The following is a 20,768-nucleotide window of genomic DNA, read 5'->3' on the forward strand; positions in this document are numbered from 1 at the left end:
TGTGTAAGTCTGGTACGTGTATGTGCACGCGTGTATTCACATGTGTGCTCGCATGTTCACACGTGTAGGCATGCCCCCATGTCCGCATGTGTTCACATGTTCATGTGTGTATGCGTGTCCCACGTGGTCATGTGTGTCCACGTGTTCAGACATGCAGACGTGTCCGTGTGCATGCGTGTTCACATGCATGTGTCTGTTTCTCGTGTGTTCACATGTTCGTGTGCATGCATGCATGTCAGTGTGTGCCCACATGTTCATGTGTGTAGGCGTGTCTCTGTGTTCGCGTGTTTGTGTGTATGTGGGTGTATCCACATGTGTATGTGTGCGCATGTGTGTTCACGTGTGTTCAGTGTATGTATGCAGGTGTGTTCATGCATCTGGGTGTGTGTGTGTGTGTTTCACGAGTGCACCAGTATTTGGAGGCATTCACCAGTGAAAGTTCCAGACTTAGCTCACACTGTGGGAAAAACTTGAATTACATAGTCACCATGTTTTACGCATACAGCAATTCAGATTTTCTATTTATCCCTGTGTCCATCATTTTGGTAACCCGTATTTTTGAGGATTTTGTCTGTTTCATATACATTTTCTAATATTTTGGCATAAAATTGTTCATAATATTATAATAACTAATAAAAGTGAACATAAGAAACTCTGTTATTGATTTAAAGTCTGTAGGATGTGATGCAGTCCTGATCATGGTGATGTGCGTGTGCCTTCTCTCGATCTCTCTCTGGTCCTTGACATTGTGGCGAGGATTTATACATGTTATGAATATTTACACAAATGAACATTTTGGGCTTTATTGATTCTTTTCTATTTTTTGTTTGTCCTCATTAGTAGCTTCTCTTACACTGTAATTTCCCTCCTTCTATGTTCATTTGGAATAATTTGCTATCTTTTTCTAAATTCTTGGATAGCTTGGATCATTGACTTGGTTCTTTATTTTCCCATTTCATAGGTTTGACGTGTAACATTTCCATTGTCCTTCAGTGTAAACATTCTCTCATTTCCATTTTGTTTTTCTCATTTCATTCATGGATTGTTGAGTAGTCCGTTCCTTTGATTCCCATGGTGTAGGGATATTACTCTCTTCGACGGAAGAATCTGGCGACTCCCAGAGGGTCCCGGGGGCTCCTACTGGTCCGCGTGAGGAGTCCAGGCTGGCTGGGGTCATTAGGTGGCACGCGCTGTGGGCAGCTCCTGTGCCCTCCAGGGTCCCTGCAGTCCCCCTCCCTGGAGTGCGGGGTCTGCGTCCTTCCTGGGCTAGTGGATGGCCAGAGCAGCATACACGCTGGGCTCTGCTGGGGGCTCTCCTGATTGGGAGGGAGGGGATGCACTTGTCTCCCGTCCGAGGGTCAAGCAGTTCACCTGGCCGTAGGTCACATCCTCTGGGACGTCAGATGCAGCAGCCTGTTGTGGGGAGAGTGACAGGGGAGGTACGTGGTTGGGTGGGGGGAGCCTGGGGACTCAGAGAAGAAGGGACCCACCTGACAGTCCGTCTGCCCCTCTTCCTCTGCCTGTCTGTCCCCTGAGTCCAGCAATCCCCCCGACATGGGGGAAGGAGAAGTGGCCAGGCCCCGTCTGAGTGTTTATCTTGAGTGGCTCACCTGGGCGTACGTCCCTCCCTGGGGGTCGTCATCCTGTGTGTTCTGCTGCGGACAGACAGTGCGGGGAAGTTTGTCTGCTTGGTGCCACTCCACCGCCTCAGACAATTTTCCACACTACTGCTGGAGTGATGCTTTCAAACTTTCAGGCAGATTAGGTCACTTTCCTGGTGGGCTTTCCAGGGGCTGCCTGAGCCTTGGAGCGTGTGATGCTTTCTACGGCTCTGACTCTACTCCTGACATTGTTTCTTGCTCATTTGGCTCCAGCCACATGGCCCATGTTCCTGATAAAGCATGTTGCTGCCTCAGGACCTTTGCACCTGCTACCCCCTTCTCTTGGTTTATTTTCCTTGGCCACACTTTGCACTCGAGGACGCTGCCCACTTCCTTGCCTACTGTCCATCACCCACAAGGTGAGCTCATGGAGGACGGGTCAGATTTGCTCACTGCTGTGCCTACAGCACTGGGGGGGCGTGGTAAATGTGGGCTCCCTGTGCCCATTTGCTGGGTGAATGAATGAAAGGGGCCTAGAGACCTGTGGGGGATTCATTTCTTCATGCACCGTCTTGAGACCTGGGCATGCACCCCAACAACCAGAAGTCAGACAGTGGATGGGGAGCCAGGCGAGGGGAGCACAGACGAGGCCCCACGAGGTCACAGCAGGATGAGCCAGGGCACCCAGGGAGGGAGAGGGCCTCTGTGGGACCATGCTGAGACGGGGTGGTGTGAGGACAGAGTGGCCACTGGATTAGTTTGGCACCACGGGGGCCCTGGGGTCTGCACGAGAGCGGGGGTCTCACCTGATGCTCCGGCTGCACCCCCTCCTCAGGCTGTGTGTCTCCCACGGCAGCATCTGCGGGGGCAGAACGGGGGTACCTCTTGGCAAGGTCCCCTGAGCTCTCCTCTCAGGGCTGCAGACGCCGCCCCGCTCCCAGACGGGGCCGCTGTGATCCAGGGGGCTCAGCAGTGGGGTGAGGTGCCGAGGTCGTGCATGTGGGAATTCGGTCCTCACCCCCTACCCCAGACCCTCCCAGCCCACCCCCAGGGCGGCCCCCTTCCTCTCACAGAGGCTCTCCTCCTGGGCGGCAGCAGCCGGGCTGGATCTGGGGAGGAGACGGGGTGTTAGGGGAGCATCGAGGGGGCGGGTGGGTGGGAGTCTGGGGGTATGCGGGCGGGAGTTACCTGTCCTGCTGGCCTCTGTCCTTGGCCTCCGGATCTGCAGCCCCTGCAGGGCGTCGGGAATCAGCCTCCCTCTGGGCCGGGAGGTTACGACCCCCCCATGTGATGCCAGGGAAGGAGCCTGAGATTCTGCAAGTGTCTTTCTACACCAGCCTTTCCCACCTCCCTGGTTTCCCTCTGGCCGCTGCCCTGAGCCCACCCTCAGTCGGCCCACGGGGCAGCTTCCACCCCCCAGGGCCTGTCACCCCCTTCCCTTCTCACCCCGCTTCCTGCCTTTGCCCCGACGCCGGTGTCGGACCAGGAGGAGGACGAGGAGGCTGAGCAGCAGGACGAAGGCCACCGCGGCCCCGATGAGGACGTACAGGTACCAGTGGGGACCTTGGGCACGAGCCGCACCATGACTGAGCCAACGATGGCATTTCACTGAGCACCTGCTGTGTGCATTCACCTCTGACCCTGCCAACAGCCCTGCAGCAGGGGATTGCCGCCCCTCCTACCCACTGCACAGACAGGAAACTGAGGCGCAGAGAGGTCATTCACGTGTCCCAGGTCGCCCAGCATGGAGGCGGCAGGGCTGGGGCTGGAACCAGGGCTGTGGCTTCCCTGTGCTCTCCTCATGCTGTCCCCTGTGTGGACACCAGGTCGGGGCTCTGGGCTTCTCATCTGGGGGCAGGGCCTGTCCCAGCATCTTCTGGAGCTGAGGGTCCTTCCGGATTCCCTTTCGACCTGAACGCCCCCAGCCATTGTGCTCCTCCCCTCCCCCTACAATGTCACCATCAGTGCTACAGAGGGACAGTACCCCCCATAGCTCATGACATGGGGACTTCCCCCTGAGCCTCCTCTCCCAGGATCAGAGCCACGGTCAGAACTGAGGGGAAATCTATTCTAGGCCACGACTCTCTCCTTTACACTTGCGGAAACTGAGGCCCACACAGGGGAGGGGCATGTGCAAGCCAGCGACTCCAGAGGTCCCTGAACTGAGGGGGTAACTCAGCCCCTGTTCCCCATGGACCCTCCCACCACTCCTGACAGAAAGCCTCACCCTCAGAGCCTCCTGGGGTCAGGAGGGGGAGGGGCGGGGCCTGCCACACTCCCCACTGCACCTGGCTGCTCCTCCCGACCTGGGGGTTCACCCTCTCCCTCTGCCATGAGCAACCCAGCCCTCCTCCACAGCCTCAGAGCCCCTGGAGTCCCGTCGTCCCCCTGGCATCTCTGAGACACTGGGAGAAAAGCCCCCGGACAGCGGCCCCTGGGACTCACCAGCTGTGGAGCCTGGCCCTGTGGGTGGAGGGCAGGGGTCTCTAGACCATCCTGGGCGAAAGGACGGGAGTGTGGGGGTGGGGCTGGAGCTCCCCCGAGAGACCCTGTCTCTGCTCACACTCTTTTCCCTCATGTATCCCCAAGGTCCTCCTCCACCACCTGGAGAATTCTGATGATGGGGGCGAAGGACAGGGCAGGGGTGGGAGGGCCCCATTTCCCTCCTGCACTGAGAGGGGTGGACCCCTCTGGTGACCCTCCCTTGGAGCCCCCTCACTCCCATCTCAGGCTAGAGCCCTCCTGGGCACAGGGCCCTGAAGACAATGTTGGGACATAGAGGGGACAGGGTCAGGGGCCCCTCGCCTGAGACCCGCAGCTCCAGGGAGTTACTGGGCTGTGACAGCAGGTGGGGGGAGGAGCTGGAGGAGCCGAAGCACCTGTAGGTCTACGGGGTCACTGGGGGCCGACCACTCGGACGAGAGGCTGTGTCCACCAGAGCACGTGTACTGGCCCCCGAGGGAGGGTCTCACAGGGCCCAGGGGGAAGTCAGCCCCAGAGAGCCCAGCCTGGGGCTGCCAGCCAAGGAGCTGGAGAGGGTCACGTGCCCCCTCCTTGGACAGAGCGAATCTGTCGTAGCCGACATCAGAGCGACACTGGAGGGGCAGGCTCTGTCCAGAGGTCACGACAGGGCCCTCCTGGGTCAGGAGGGAGGGCTTCCCCGACATACCTGGGAGAAGATCAGCCATGGATCTCAGGGGCTGATTCTCCCCAAACCTCCCTTCTCCCATCCTGACCCCCGGGTCTCACTGTCCCTCACCCTCTGTGTCTCTGACCTGTGAGCCCCGTGGTCCCCTCACCCGACCCTCTCATCTGGGGCTCCCCTGGGAGCAGAGCCCCCGTAACCTGTCTGGTGCCTCAAAACACGGACGGTGCAACAGTCAGACTCCCTCACCTGAGACCAGCAGCTCCAGGGGTCACTGGGGTAGGACCATATCTGGGGGGTGTTGTTGTAATAACCGTAGCATCTGAACGTCCCCCTGAGGCTGGGGGTCACGGGGCCCACAGGGAACAGAGCCTGGAACTGCCCACTGGGGGCTCGCTGGGAGTCCAGGGTCGAGGAGGGCTGGCGTTCTCCTTCCTTCATCAGGACAAACCTGTTGAATCCTAACCGTGAGGCACACTGGAGGGTCACGTTCCCTCCTGAGGCCACGACAGGGCTGGGCAGGGCTGAGAGCTGGGGTTTGCCATGGGATCCTAGGAGAGGAGGAGGGGGCGGTGTTAAATGGGGCTCAGATCCCCCCACATGATCCCCAGGGCTCGGCTGTGAGAGGGAGACACCCTGACAGCAGACCCCCTTCCTGAGGACAGAGCCTGGGGCCTGGACCCTGATTGGGCTCGCACCTGTCACCACCAGCTCCAGGGGTTCACTGGGCTCTGACCAGCCGGTGGGACTGAGATAGTCACAGCGATATCGTCCTGCATATACAACTGTCATGTATGTGGTGAACTTGGCCTTGTCCCTGGACTACAGTAGCATCTGTGTGTCCCAGGACCCTGAGTGTCCCTCATTAAGCAGGCGGTACTCCCAGGCCTCCAGGCTCCCCTGACACCAGATGGTCACAGGAGTCCCCCTGGGGATCACAGAGCCTGGCTCAGCCCAGATGGTGGGTTTGGTGAGAGTTCTTGGAAGGAAACAGAGGCTGGGTCACAAGACCTTCCCCACCTCCAGGTCCCAGCTCAGCCCAAACCCCCAGACGTCCCCCCTCTGTCAGCCCAGAACTGCTGATCTCCGTCCCCCACTGCCAGGTGGGTGGCCCCTGCCCCCGTGAGGAGATGGGACTGGGACTCCTGGGGACAGACTCACCTGCATGCACTCGGGTCATGGGGCCCACACTCAGCTCTGGAAGAGAGTCCCCGTGAGAGCTGTGCCCCGAATCCTGAGCAGAACCCCTCTTCCCCATGAGCCTCTTGACCCTGGGTCTGAGACCAGGGCCGGGCTGTGCGTCAAGTCCCTCCCAGACTAGGGTGTCCCCTCTGCTCCTCAAATCTCACCGAGACAGAGCAGGGCCATTAGGGTGGAGGTCATGGCGTCTCCCCTCTCTGGTTCTGGCTCGGCAGATGGAGGGCCCACTGTGACCGCAGGACAGGCAGACACACAGAGTGTGACCACATGGAGGCCGGTCCTCCCTGTATGGGTTGTCATGTCAGCTCCCCCAAAGGAAGGGGAACAGCCCTTCCCCAAGGACCTAGCCTGGCTCTGGTGTCCATGACGCTGCAGCAAGTGGACCCCGAGGCTTCCTGAGACGCCCCATCCAGGGGAGGAGACAAGGGCATGTCCTTCCCTCCCGGAGCCTCCCCCATGGGGTCTCCTGCATCTTCGGCACATCCTTGGGGTCCTCACCATGGACAGGGTGCCCGGACCCCGGAGATGCTGCAGGGGACGCGGGTTCCTGCTGTGTGGGGAGCTCGTGTGAGCACAGACACACGTCTGATGTCTCTGAATGGCTCAGGTCAAGGTCACCCTTGTAATGAGCCCAAAGGAGAAATACGGACAAATACAGAAGGAAATCCAGCTCCCCTCTGACCCCAGAGCAGTGCTTTCTCTCTGTCGCAACCTGCTTGAACTTCTCTATTTTGCTCTGACATTGTCCACCCTCCCTCATCCCTTCCTGGGAACTCACCAGTGTGTCCTCCGGGCTCCTTGGTGCCCCTTGTTTCTGGGACAGAGCCGTCTTCCCCCACCCTGGGGGGTCCTGCATGTAAGCATTATGGCACGTGTATTTGGGCCAGAGCTCTGATTCTGAAGGAAAGTGGGTCGTCCTTGAACTCTTCCTGGATCGTCCACTGCCCCCATAACCTTGGGCAGTAATGTCCTTACTCTGAGTTCCCACCTGGTGCATGTCGTCCTGAAATCACCCCCCAGTGATAGTGGGGATTTGGTGTCAGGATCGCGGGAGAAATGTCTCTAATGTTTTCAGACCAGGTGAGAGGAGCATGGGCCGGGGGTCCTGTTGCGGTGACGGGGTCCTGGGGCCAGACTCTGCCGTCAGGTGGCTGCTCCGTGCACCCACTGGAGACCTTGTCTGCTCGGAATACCAGGACTGCCGCTCACAGTAGTCAGAAATATGCAGCCACAGACACGGGCAAGAAACGGAAATGGATTTCCAGATGGGGTGGAACTGCAGCAGAGAACAGAGAACTAAGCTGAGTCCCCACTGGTGCCTGGGACCTGGGAGGGCTCGTAGGGAGGATGTTTCCACCAGTGTGGTCACAGAGGGTACCCCAGGGTCCTCTCTCTGGAGACTGGTCCGGGCTCCAAGAGAAGGTCGGGCTGCCTCCTCACGAGAGACAAGAAGGGCTTTGGGACTGGCTCCCTTAACCCCCAGAAGTAGCTTCCTCTCCCAGGACTGGAGTCATACACTCACACGAGGAAAGGACAATAGGTTTCCAAGCAACTTGTTATAGAGAACGGGAGAGAAGGCGTTTGCAGACTGACAGTTTTTAGGTAGTTGAATATTTTCACTGTCGGTGAGTGAAATGCCAAGTGCAGTTGGAGCAGGAACCCAGGGGGCGCTTGTGTGTTCAGTGGCTTAAAGCATCTGACTCTTGATTTCGGCTCAGGTCATGATCTCAGGGCTGTGGGATCGAGGTCCGGGTCAAGTCCAATGTCAAGCTCTGCACCTAGCCTGGAGTCTGTCTGTCCCTCTCCCTCTGCTCCTGCCTCCCCACTCTCGCTCATATAAATAAATAGATCTTAAAAAAAAAAAAAAAAGAACAGGAACCCAGGCTGGAATAGGAACCCAGGCTGGAATAGGAACCCAGGCTGGAGAAGGTGAGGGGCAGCATGAAGGACAAATGGTAAAAACATAAGCACTGGAAAATATCAGAGGCAGACACAGCTGCACACACAGCATCCCCACACCCCCGTGCACACACAGGGACAAAGACACGCAGGTGTGCACATATACACATATATATGGGAGCACTCAGAGTCCAGCTGACGTGTCACTGGAATCTTGTCTTACCTGGAGGGAGATGGTAACGAGCACGTGTTCAGAAAAATGTTAACGACATGTTTATAAAATACGAGTGCGATGACCTAAAATGAGAAATGACATGACAACCAACCATGCTTGGTGTCATTAAATGAAACGAAATTGTTTCAGCCTTATTGAGATAGAGATGCCAGCTGCACGTTGTGTATATTTCAGGTACGTAACTTGATGTCTTGAAATATGTATACATTGTGAAGTGATCACCACGATTAAGCAAATTAATGTATCCAGCACGTCACACAGCGAGCACATGTGTGTGTGCCTGTGTGTGTGCACGTGTGTGCTAGGAACACGGAAGACCTATCCTCTCAGCAAATTTGCAGTATACAGTAGGTATTGTTAGCTCTAGTCACGTCTCTGTGCGTTAGATCTCCAGAACTTGCTCGTCTGCGTTACTGAGCCTTGATACCCCTTGACCAACCTCTCCCCATCCCTCCCTTCGCCCGGCCCCTGGAACTACTATTCTACTGGGTGTCTAGGAGTTTGCCTATTTGAGATTTCACATATCACTGAGATTGCCCTGCACTTGCCCTTCTGTGTCCTCCTTATGTCACTTTGCACAACGTTCTCCCCGTTCTCCCTGGTTGTCGCAGATGACGGAATTTCCTTTGTCAAGGTATAGTAGCATTGCATTCCCATAAATAGCATATTTTCCTTATGCATTCATGTGTAGAAAGACATTTAGGCTGTTCCCATATCTTGGCCGTGGTGGATAATGCTGCAATGAGCGCGGGGGTGCAGCTGTCTCTTTGCGATCTCGATGTCACTTACTGTGGACATAGACTCCGAAGTGGGATTGCTGGATCCCATGGATCCCAGGGTTCCTTTCTTTTTAATTGTTTGAGGAAACTCCATCTGGTCTTCCACAATGGCTACACCAATTTACACTCCCACCGGTAGTGCACAAGGGGTCCGTGTTCTCCCCGTTGTTGCCAAAGCTTGTTATACCTTGTTGTTTGGATAAGAGCTATTCTGACAGGTGGGAGCTGGTGTGTCACTGTGGCTTGGATTTCATTTCCCTGATGCTGAGGAATGCTGAGCACCATTTCATGTACACGTCGGCCATGTGGATGTCTTCTTCTGAGAAATGCCTGTTCAGGTCCTTTGCCCATTTTCATTTAGGTTGTTATTAGTATTATCGCTGTTATTGCACTGAGTTGTGTGAGTTCCTTGTATATCTGAAAGCCATCCCTTGCAGATGGGTGGTTTGCAAGTATTTTCTCCCGTTCGGTAAGTTGCCTTTTCGCCCTGTTGATGATCCCTTGGCCGAGCAGAAGGCGTTCGGTTTGACAATCCCACTTGTCTGTTTTTGTCTCTGTTGCCTACGTATTTGATGTCATATCCAAAAAATATTATGGCCCACATTGATGTCAAGAGGCTTTTCCCTTATGTTTTTTTTTTAGTAGTTTTATGGTTTCAGGTCTTAGGTTTCCGTCTTCAATCCATGCGGGTTGATGTTTGTGATATGGCGTGAGGTGAGCGTCGATCTCAATCTTCTGCACGTGGACGTCTCCTTTTCCCAACACCATTTGTTGGAGAGACTGTCCTTTGTCAGTTGTATTCCTGGGCGCTGGTGGAAGATGAGTTCAGTGAGGTTCTTAGAGAAAATTAGTTTGAATCGAGGAGCAGTTCACCCATCTCCATTGTTTTCAGGGTCAGCTGATGCAGATGTGATTTTTCCTTTGGTAGCGTCATATTTCCCTGATTCCTCCTGTTTCTTGTAGCTTTACTTTGGTGTCTTCACATCAGAAGAAGTGACCACCTCTTCCAGTGTTTATGGAATATTAAAGCAAAGGACTGTTGTAGTCAGAAAATTCTATGAAGCTTATATTAGCTGTTATCGTACATGGAAAGCAGACTGTACATAAACTTAAAAGAGTGAATATTTAAAACAAATGCAATAATTGAAGGCAAACTTTGGTGTCACCTGGTATGCCAAATGCTGTATATGGAATTATCACATGAAGCTCACACCGCCCACGGGAGTGAGCAGAGCAGGACCGTCAGCCACAGGTGTGAGAACACGCTCACTGGGGACAGTGCAATGCACATTCTGTGGATCTGCTCTGCTCTTTGTAACGAGACTGTTTTGCAAATCATGATTTCTGTTAGCGTTTCCAGACAAGAGCCCCTGAGTGAAGACCCCAGTTTCCTTCGAAGGAACATGGACAAAAATATGGAAGCAAAAGTGTAAGACTTACGACCTTGGTTTAGGTTTATGAGACGTGAAGAAAAGGGGAAGATCAAAGTGCATCACACGAGAAGCTGGACACTGTCAGATTTGAAACCGCAGACATACGGACAGATAGCAGGATGGCGGACTAAGATTTCTGGCCGTCATGGCCCCAGGTGATCGATGTGGACAACCACAACCAGAGATGGCCGTGCCCCGTCTCCGAAGCAGCCCCAGGTCTGCACCGACCATCTCCATCCTGCTTCAGATTGTGGGGAATGCCAGGTCCTGACTCAATCGAGCCAGTTTTTATTTCCTAATCACACACCCGGTGACACTGAAGTGTCTGCTCAGACCCAGCTTCTCACCTGGCAGGTGGCTCGTTGATCGGACTCAGGTGAGGCTCCGCGGGGAGATGGCGATCCCGGTTTGAGGAACCTCAGGGCCGTCACTGGGAGACAGATGCTGCGTCAGATCCAGGGTGACTTTGGATGATGCTCAGGGTCTAGTCGTCTCTGGTTGCTCCTCCCGCCTCAGGCCCACCTCACTAACATGTCTGCAGAGTAGACTAGTTTACAGAAACGTGCTCTTTACCAGGAACAATCATGGACCCTGAGCGGACAGTCAAGCGTCCGTGCGAACACCACCAGTGCTGCAGACGTCGGTTTTATCCCGAAATAACCCCACACCTTGACTCTGTGCTTTACCACCCGAGGGATGCCATGGGATTGTGTCCCTTCCTTTATTTGTAGGCTTAAGTATCACCTCGCCTCCTTCGATAACACGTGCTTCTTTTTTGCCCTTGTGTATATAATGGAATAACCCTACACACAAAGTGCTTGAAATGTCCCTTGATTTTTTCACGTTAGTTCCAAGTGATTTCTATGACTGCTTGGTGTTTTAATGGTGCTTTTTTTGGCCATAAGAGATTCCATTCCGTACACATCACACGAGCAGTCATCAGTTGTAATTTTATTTCTTTGGCTCTGTCTACACGGAGAGAACCCCGTGTCTATATTCTCCTGCAGCTGTCACCGTGCATATGCAAATGGTTTCTTCGAGGGTGTGGACTCATGGGCCAGACCTGTGTCCCTTCTCTCACCAGGTGGTTCGGATCTACTCTCCGGATTGTCTGCAGGAAGTTACTCTCTGACCAGTAACGAGCTGGGATTCTAAGTGCACAGTATTTTCTCCAACAATCCATTCTGCCCTTGTGTTCTCTTGTCTCTCCTGTGGATGCAGTGGGATTTGGGCGTCACGATTTCCCTGAAACTGTGGCATGACACTGGGTGGAAAATACCAGGACCTTTTAAACTAGAATGAGCCACACGTGCCCGTCGGGGTCAGCAGTGAGGTGAGCCCACAGCTCGGTCACACTCATGTGTGAAAGACGTTGTATCCATGACTCCCACTTGGACACACGGAGCGTTCACACGGGTCCCTGACGTTGGCCATGATGGGGGTGTTTACACCAAACAAATGGGCAAATGCCACGAATCACAACTCTTTAAAAAAACAAACAAACATGTATTTCTTGGAGCCCGTGTAGCAGCTCAGCAGCAGGCTTCACTTCAGACACCCCTGAGCTCAAACTGGTGGTATTTCTGGAAAACTCTACCAGGTGTCATCGCATGAGCAGAGAAGCGCTCTGTGAGCGCAGAGAGAGTTTAGGGAAAGGTTTTGGATTCATCTGTTCCACAAGGGACCTGATTTTCACCCATTTATTGTGAAAACAGATTCTGTGTTTTGGGCTGAAAGGCTGGAGGTCAGTAGGGCACATCAAGGAAGGGAGGAATGGAAAGCAAAGGAAAATATATCCCACGAAAGTCCCTGTTGCTGTAGGAAGGTAGGAACCCAACCCTGCTGGGTGGGACGAACCCTCAAGTCACAGGGACGAGGAAAGACGGGGGTCAGTCAGGGATATCCAACAATGGCGGGAGGGAAAGCATCATAGCTCACGGGGGACGAGTCCTGGGCAGGGAGAAGCCCAGACATATCGTGGCACCTGTTTCCCCCTCGGTGTTCTCGGCAGACAGATCAGCTAGCATGAGCCGCAGGCGTTCTTCCAGAGCCCCCTGGGCACATGAGATCCATGTCCAGAGCTCTGCCACAGGGAACAGCGGGTTTGCTCCCCCTTGGGTTTAGCTGCTGGCTGCCTCCGGGGTCCTTGTCTGGCTGTGCCGAGCCTCCAGTAGCAGAATCCCGAGGACCACCAGGATGAAGGCAGCCACGCCCATGCGGATGACATTCTCCACCGTGTAATCTCTGGGATCAGAGGCTGAGAAGGAGGACAGAGGGGTTGCAGAGGTCAGTGTGGACCCAAATCAGCCCGGATCCTGGGTGTCCACCCAGAGCACTGCCTCCGCCTGTCAGGACAGCCCGTCCACGCCAGCCCCATCTCTGAGACTTTCTCCTACTTACCACTGCCGGGGGCTGACTTGTTTTGGGGTGGGCTCACGGTGTCAGCTGTTCCTGCGGGGAAAATGGAAGCAAAGGTGAGGAGCTAGAGACCCCCGTCCAGCCTGTCTTCTGCTCCGTGTTCTAGATCCCTCGACCTGTCACTATGTAGTTTTCGTACAGTTCCTGAACTAGCCCTTCTCTGCGCTACAGGGATCTCCTCGGCTCTCCTCACTGCATTCCTTCAGCCGCCTTGTTTTCCTTGGTTTCAGACTTTGCTTCCCGGTCACACTGGATAGATTCTGGCTGTGCCCCAGGAGGTCAGGGTGGCAGAGAAAAATGGCCTCCCGACACAGACATCATCATGTCCTCGTATGTTCTCTGTTCCGTCTGGGACACGAGACCCAACATGCTCATGTCCCTGCAGATCAGAATTCCCAACTGTTCCGTAGCTCAGGACCCAGCAGCATCCATGGATGAGGGGCTGGTGTCAGGGTCTGCTGACTGTCAGAGCTCAGAGTGGCCAACGTCTGGGGCAGGTCCCCTTCGCTCCATGTCAGCCAGCTCCCTTCCTTCCGGGTCTGCATTCTCATCAGGACCTAGAATATTTATTCTTGGATATGTCATTAATTCATTCTTCATTTAATTATAAATACCTACAGTGATAGATAGATGATGATAGATCGATAACCACACATCTACATACTAACATGTATGTCCCAAAGGTGATGTTCAGTCAGTGGGTCCTATGAACACCGTTAGTCCTTGCTTGCTGTGTGGACCTAGGCGGGAAGACCACTTACAGACACGTGAAAATCTATGGGAGGAAGATTACGGGCATGAGGACGAATGGCTGTAGACAGACTCATAGGTTATATGTATGGACATACATAGCCATGTTTATTTCTACAATTGCCAATATCATGTAAATACGTACATATGTAATCAGGGGTATATGTGTGGATATCTACATCTTACTGTCTAGAGAGAGAGAGAGGCAGAGAGAGGCGCGGTCTGTCTGTTCCTCACAGGAGTGCAGTCGAGTCTGTGGCGTGTGGGGCAGGCCAGGGGCAGGAGGGTCTGGACTCAGGCTTTGGGGAATTGGAGGCAGGTCAGGAGGCGGAGTCTCCATCATCATCTCACTGTTTGGGGTAAACCCTAGAAATCTGGTGAGGTTTCAAGTAAGGATAATTAATCGTTTTATTTGCACTAAAAAGACAGCCACTGTCCCCACTATATCACAGCCAGACCTGAGGAAGTCCATATGTGCGGATTTCAAACCCCCAGGACCAGTGAAAGTCAGTGGGACTCTAATATGGGGTGAGCGCGCGAACTAGGACGTCACGGACACTGCTTCCCTAGTTTTCATATGAAAAGCAGGAGTGAAATAAAAGAAAAAAGGAAGAACAAAATATGGACCAGTCCTAATTATAAAGACTCATACAAACAGTTTAAGTAATATTAGCTTCTACAATGTAGAAAACGCCAGTGCACAGTGAATACTATGCAGTTGGGTGAACCCCCAAATGTGTGAAACCAGGGAGCCTTTGTAAAGAGCCTCATGCGGTTAAAAATCAAAGAGAAAAGTCAGTTGTTCAGAAGATGTACATCTTTCAGGAAAAGATCACGCTTCCAATAAAACCCTAATGAAGCAGGAAAATGGGCTGAAATGCGTAGGTCAACAGTGCATTCGATATAAAAAGTGGTTTTCATGAGCTTGCTTTAAAATGAAGTTTGGGCGCAAATCAAGCTGTTGCCCTGACGTGAGGCCTCAGGACATCCTCCTCCGTCCTTCGGAGTGAGAATCGCCGCTGTGCATGGAGCCCCGAGAAGGGAGATTTCCGTGTGTCCAGGCGACGGTGACGTGCGCAGCGCCGGAGCCCAGCGGAAAGGGAGAGCGCGGCGGGTCCCAGCCCGTGAGCGCCCCCAGCCGGCGCTGCCTTAGGCGCCGCAACCAGCGTTCAGACTGACGGAGCCGCGGTAAGGCGGCTGAGCGGTTGTTCGTACAGGCTGCGAACTGACACCACTTGTACGAATAAAGTTCAAGGGCCTTGAAGGTCGTGTGAGCGATGAATCCCTGCACTTTACGCGGCACGTACGTAACTAAACGAGACGCGTTGAGAATGTGCTGAGATGCGACAGCGGCCAAGGCTGTTCCCCACCAGGCAGGTGAGCATCTCATCTAAGCAACGCCCCAGGGGAGAGGACCTGCTTCTGAGTGTGGCATCCCTGTCGCCTGCGGGCCCTTCTCAGCCTGTCTGCAGGAGCAGGCACAGGGACCTTGGACAAGCGTCTGCCGCAGTGCAGAGCGGTCATCACTGTGCTCGGACCCGCGGTGAGGCATCCCTGGGACTCCCGCGAGCCGGGCTGGGCCTCGCCGGTCTCAGGTGGGCACCGAGGGCCGTGGAGGCCACTAGGTGAGCACAGGGGGCGGCGGAGCGGTGCCCACAGGCAGAGTCTTCTCTCCAGGAGACTGTCCCGTGGGGCTGACACCCCGGATCAGACTGTGATTCGGAGGCGGCAGGAGGTGAGCGGGAGGCCTCTGTCTGCTCACCACTGTCCTCTCCCACCCACCGCTCCTGAAGCCCCTACCCCTTCCCTCTGCTGAGACTGCAGGAATGGGACCCAGGGGGAGACTGTGGATCCTTCTAAACTCTCCTGGGCCGTATATTCCTCCTTGGAGCCCCCGTGACCCCCGTGACCCCCCATTTATTACTGTGTCTGGCTTTCCCGAGACGTGCGTCCAGAGCTGGCTGAGCTCGGAAAGGACAGGGTCAGCGGCCTCTCACCTGAGACCCGCAGCTCCAGGGGGTCACTGGGCTGTGACAGTAGGTGGGGGTAGGTGCTGGAGGAGCCATAGCACCAGGATGTCTGGGGGTCACTGGGGGCCGACCACTCAGAGGAGAGGCTGTGTCCACCAGAGCACGTGTACCGGCCCCTGTGGGAGGGTCTCACAGGGCCCAGGGGAAGTCTGCCCCAGGGAGCCCAACCTGCGGCTGCCGGCCAAGGCGCCGGGGAGGGTCATGTGCCCCCTCCTTGGACAGAGCGAATCTGTCGTAGCCGACATCAGAGCGACACTGGAGGGTCAGTCTCTGTCCAGGGTCACGACAGGGCCCTGTGGGGTCAGGAGGGAGGGCTTCCCCGACACACCTGGAAGAAGACCAGCTGTAGATCCCAGGGGCTGATTCTCCAAGAACCTCCCTTCTCCCATCCTGACCCCCAGGTCTCACTGTCCCTCACCCTCTGTGTCTCTGACCTGTGAGCCCCGTGGTCCCCTCATCTCACCCTCTCATCTGGGGCTCCCCTGGGAGCAGAGCCCTTGTAACCTGTTCAGTAACTCAAAACACGGATGGGGCAACAATCAGACTCCCTCACCTGAGACTATCAGCTCCAGGGGGTCACTGGCGAGTGACCACGCGTGGGGGCTTCGGCTGTAATAACCATAGCATCTGAACGTCCACCTGGGGCTGGGGGTCACGGGGATCACAAGGAACAGAGCCTGGAACTGCCCACTGGGGGCTTGCTGGGAGTCCAGCGTCAAGGAGGGCTGGCGTTCTCCTTCCTTCATCAGGACAAACCTGTTGAATCCTAACCGTGAGGCACACTGGAGGGTCACGTTCCCTCCTGAGGCCACGACAGGGCTGGGCAGGGCTGAGAGCTGGGGTTTGCCATGGAATCCTAGGAGAGGAGGAAGGGGCGGTGTTAAATGGGGCTCAGATCCCCCCACATGATCCCCAGGGCTCGGCTGTGAGAGGGAGACACCCTGAGAGCAGACCCCCTTCCTGAGGACAGAGCCTGGGGCTGGGACCCTGAGTGGGCTCGCACCTGTCACCACCAGCTCCAGGGGGTCACTGAGGTCTGACTGGCCGGTGGGACTGAGATAGTCACAACGATATCTTCTTGCATATTCCTCTGTCATGTGTATGATGGAGAACCTGACCTTGTCCCCGGACTCCAGTGGCTTCTGTGTGTCCCAGGGCCACGAGTCTCCCTCTTTATGCAGGCGGTACTCCCGGGCCTCCAGGCTCCCCTGACACCAGATGGTCACAGGGATCCCCCAGGGGATCACAGAGCTTGGCTCAGCCCAGATGGTGGGTTTGGGGAGGCTCCCTGGAAGGAAAGAGATCCTGGGTCACAAGACCTTCTCCACCCCCAGGTCCTAGCTCAGCCCAAACCCCCAGAGGTCCCCCCTCTGTCAGCCCAGAACTGCTGATCTCCATCCCACACTGCCTGGTTGGTGGCCCCTGCCCCAATGAGGAGGTGGGACAGGGACCCCTGAGGACAGACTCACCCGCCTGCACTCGGGTCGTGGGGCGCACACTCAGCCCTGGAAGAGAGTCCCTGTGAGAACTTTGCCCCGAATCCTGAGCAGAACCCCTCTTCCTGTTTGCCTCCTGAGATTGGGGTCTCAGACCAGGGCCTGGCTGTGGGACGGGTCCCTCCCAGACTAGGGTGTCCCTGACCCTCAGATCTCACCGAGACAGAGCAGGGCCGTGAGGGTGGGGGTCATGGCGTCTCCTCTTTCTGGTTCTACCAGTGCAGACGGAGGGACCTCGGTGCCCACAGGACAGGAAGACACACAGGGTGGGGCCATGCAGAGACTGGTCCTCCCTCTCACGGGATTGTCACGTCAGCTGCCCCACAGGAAGGGGAACAGCCCTTCCCCAAGGACCTAGCCTGGCTCTGGTGTCCATGACGCTGCAGCAAGTGGACCCCGAGGCTTCCTGAGACGCCCCATCCAGGGGAGGAGACAAGGGCATGTCCTTCCCTCCCGGAGCCTCCCCCATGGGGTCTCCTGCATCTTCGGCACATCCTTGGGGTCCTCACCATGGACAGGGTGCCCGGACCCCGGAGATGCTGCAGGGGACGCGGGTTCCTGCTGTGTGGGGAGCTCGTGTGAGCACAGACACACGTCTGATGTCTCTGAATGGCTCAGGTCAAGGTCACCCTTGTAATGAGCCCAAAGGAGAAATACAGACAAATACAGAAGGAAATCCAGTTCCCCTCTGACCCCAGAGCAGTGCTTTCTCTCTGTCGCAACCTGCTTGAACTTCTCTATTTTGCTCTGACATTGTCCACCCTCCCTCACCCCTTCCTGGGAACACGCCAGCGTGTCCTCCTGGCTCTTTGGTGCCCCTTGTTCCTGGGACAGAGCCGTCTTCCCCCACCCTGGGGGGTCCTGCATGTAAGCATTACGGCACGTGTATTTGGGCCAGAGCTCTGATTCTGAAGGAAAGTGGGTCGTCCTTGAACTCTTCCCGGATCAACCACTGCCCCCATGACCTTGGGCAGTAATGTCCTTACTCTGAGCCTCAGTTCCCACCTGCTGCATGTGACCCTGAACTCACCCCCCAGAGTGATTGTGGGGATTTGGTGTCGGGGTCACGGGAGGGATGGGGAGCTGTGAGTTTCCAGACCAGGTGAGAGGACACATGGGCCGGGGGTCCTGTTGCGGTGACGGGGTCCTGGGGCCAGACTCTGCCGTCAGGCGGCTGCTCCGTGCACCCACTAGAGACCTTGTCTGCTCGGAATACGAGGACTGCCGCTCACAGTACGTCGGAAATATACAGCCACAGACACGGGCAAGTAAACGGAAATGGATTTCCAGATGGGGTGGAACTGCAGCAGAGAACAGAGAACTAAGCTGAGTCCCCACTGGTGCCTGGGACCTGGGAGGGCTCGTAGGGAGGATGTTTCCACCGGTGTGGTCACAGAGGGTTCCCCAGGGTCCTCTCCCTGGAGACGAGTGCGGGCTCCAAGAGAAGGTCGGGCTGCCTCCTCACGAGAGACAAGAAGGGCTTTGGGACTGGCTCCCTTAGCCCCCAGAAGTAGCTTCCTCTCCCAGGACTGGAGTCATACACTCACACGAGGAAAGGACAATAGGTTTCCAAGCAGCCTGCTATAGACAGAGAACGGGAGAGAAGGCGTTTGCAGACTGACAGTTTTTAGGTAGTTGAATATTTTCACTGTCAGTGTGTGGAATGCCAAGTGCTGAAGTTCAGTTAGAACAGGAACCCAGGGGGCGCTTGTGTGTTCAGTGGCTTAAAGCATCTGACTCTTGATTTTGGCTCAGGTCATGATCTCAGGGCTGTGGGATCGAGGTCCGGGTCAAGTCCAATGTCCAGCTCTGCACCTAGCCCGGAATCTGTCTGTCCCTCTCCCTCTGCTCCTGCCTCCCCACTCTCGCTCATATAAATCAATAGATCTTAAAAAAAAAAAAAAAAAAGAACAGGAACCCAGGTTGGAATAGGAACCCAGGCTGGAATAGGAACCCAGGCTGGAATAGGAACCCAGGCTGGAGAAGGTGAGGGGCAGCATGAAGGACAAATGGTAAAAACATAAGCACTGGAAAATATCAGAGGCAGACACAGCTGCACACACAGCATCCCCACACCCCCGTGCACACACAGGGACAAAGACACGCAGGTGTGCACATATACACATATATATGGGAGCACTCAGAGTCCAGCTGACGTGTCACTGGAATCTTGTCTTACCTGGAGGGAGACGGTAACGAGCACGTGTTCAGAAAAATGTTAACACGTGTTTAATACGAGTGCGATGACCAGAAATGAGAAATGACATGACAACTAACCATGCTTGGTGTCATTAAATGAAACGAAATTGTTTCAGCCTTATTGAGATAGAGATGCCAGCTGCACGTTGTGTATATTTCAGGTACGTAACTTGATGTCTTGAAATATGTATACATTGTGAAGTGATCACCACGATTAAGCAAATTAATGTATCCAGCACGTCACACAGCGAGCACATGTGTGTGTGCCTGTGTGTGTGCACGTGTGTGCTAGGAACACGGAAGACCTATCCTCTCAGCAAATTTGCAGTATACAGTAGGTATTGTTAGCTCCAGTCACGTCTCTGTGCGTTAGATCTCCAGAACTTGCTCGTCTGCGTTACTGAGCCTTGATACCCCTTGACCAACCTCTCCCCATCCCTCCCTTCGCCCGGCCCCTGGAACTACTATTCTACTGGGTGTCTAGGAGTTTGCCTATTTGAGATTTCACATATCAGTGAGATCGCCCTGCACTTGCCCTTCTGTGTCCTCCTTATGTCACTTTGCACAACGTTCTCCCCGTTCTCCCTGGTTGTCGCAGATGACGGAATTTCCTTTGTCAAGGTATAGTAGCATTGCATTCCCATAAATAGCATATTTTCCTTATGCATTCATGTGTAGAAAGACATTTAGGCTGTTCCCATATCTTGGCCGTGGTGGATAATGCTGCAATGAGCGCGGGGGTGCAGCTGTCTCTTTGCGATCTCGATGTCACTTACTGTGGACATAGACTCCGAAGTGGGATTGCTGGATCCCATGGATCCCAGGGTTCCTTTCTTTTTAATTGTTTGAGGAAACTCCATCTGGTCTTCCACAACGGCTACACCAATTTACACTCCCACCGGTAGTGCACAAGGGGTCCGTGTTCTCCCCGTTGTTGCCAAAGCTTGTTATACCTTGTTGTTTGGATAAGAGCTATTCTGACAGGTGGGAGCTGGTGTGTCACTGTGGCTTGGATTTCATTTCCCTGATGCTGAGGAATGCTGAGCACCATTTCATGTACACGTCGGCCATGTGGATGTCTTCTTCTGAGAAATGCCTGTTCAGGTCCTTTGCCCATTTTCATTTAGGTTGTTATTAGTATTATCGCTGTTATTGCACTGAGTTGTGTGAGTTCCTTGTATATCTGAAAGCCATCCCTTGCAGATGGGTGGTTTGCAAGTATTTTCTCCCGTTCGGTAAGTTGCCTTTTCGCCCTGTTGATGATCCCTTGGCCGAGCAGAAGGCGTTCGGTTTGACAATCCCACTTGTCTGTTTTTGTCTCTGTTGCCTACGTATTTGATGTCATATCCAAAAAATATTATGGCCCACATTGATGTCAAGAGGCTTTTCCCTTATGTTTTTTTTTTAGTAGTTTTATGGTTTCAGGTCTTAGGTTTCCGTCTTCAATCCATGCGGGTTGATGTTTGTGATATGGCGTGAGGTGAGCGTCGATCTCAATCTTCTGCACGTGGACGTCTCCTTTTCCCAACACCATTTGTTGGAGAGACTGTCCTTTGTCAGTTGTATTCCTGGGCGCTGGTGGA

General features: G+C 54.6%; 3 protein-coding genes across 3 annotated transcripts; all 3 read right to left on the bottom strand.

Moving 5' to 3' along the window:
* Positions 1-344: 344 nt before the first annotated feature.
* On the bottom strand, positions 345-3,404 carry LOC148108331 (leukocyte immunoglobulin-like receptor subfamily B member 5). Its single transcript, XM_087853396.1, has 6 exons — positions 3,284-3,404; positions 3,061-3,242; positions 2,790-2,878; positions 2,673-2,710; positions 2,408-2,460; positions 345-1,413 (listed from the first exon to the last, which is right to left on the bottom strand). The coding sequence occupies exons 1-6, from the start codon at positions 3,402-3,404 to the stop codon at positions 1,267-1,269; spliced, it is 630 nt and encodes a 209-aa protein (XP_087709522.1). The 3' UTR covers positions 345-1,266.
* A 1,025-nt stretch (positions 3,405-4,429) lies between these two features.
* Positions 4,430-6,159, bottom strand: LOC123786984 (leukocyte immunoglobulin-like receptor subfamily A member 6). Its single transcript, XM_087853397.1, is given in 6 exon segments — positions 4,430-4,770; positions 4,996-5,016; positions 5,019-5,297; positions 5,445-5,725; positions 5,904-5,943; positions 6,096-6,159. Coding segments are annotated over 6 exon segments (996 nt in total). The 5' UTR covers positions 6,130-6,159.
* Positions 6,160-11,978: 5,819 nt separating this feature from the next.
* Positions 11,979-17,379, bottom strand: LOC123786970 (leukocyte immunoglobulin-like receptor subfamily A member 6). Its single transcript, XM_087871006.1, is given in 9 exon segments — positions 11,979-12,549; positions 12,693-12,743; positions 15,458-15,631; positions 15,634-15,768; positions 15,771-15,818; positions 16,044-16,346; positions 16,494-16,778; positions 16,960-16,995; positions 17,145-17,379. Coding segments are annotated over 9 exon segments (1,287 nt in total). The 5' UTR covers positions 17,263-17,379; the 3' UTR covers positions 11,979-12,412.
* Between the last annotated feature and the right edge of the window lie 3,389 nt (positions 17,380-20,768).

Source organism: Ursus americanus, chromosome 21 (assembly GCF_024610735.1).
Source record: "Ursus americanus isolate L20-20 chromosome 21, mUrsAme1.1.p, whole genome shotgun sequence".
Classification (NCBI taxonomy): Eukaryota; Metazoa; Chordata; class Mammalia; order Carnivora; family Ursidae; genus Ursus; species Ursus americanus.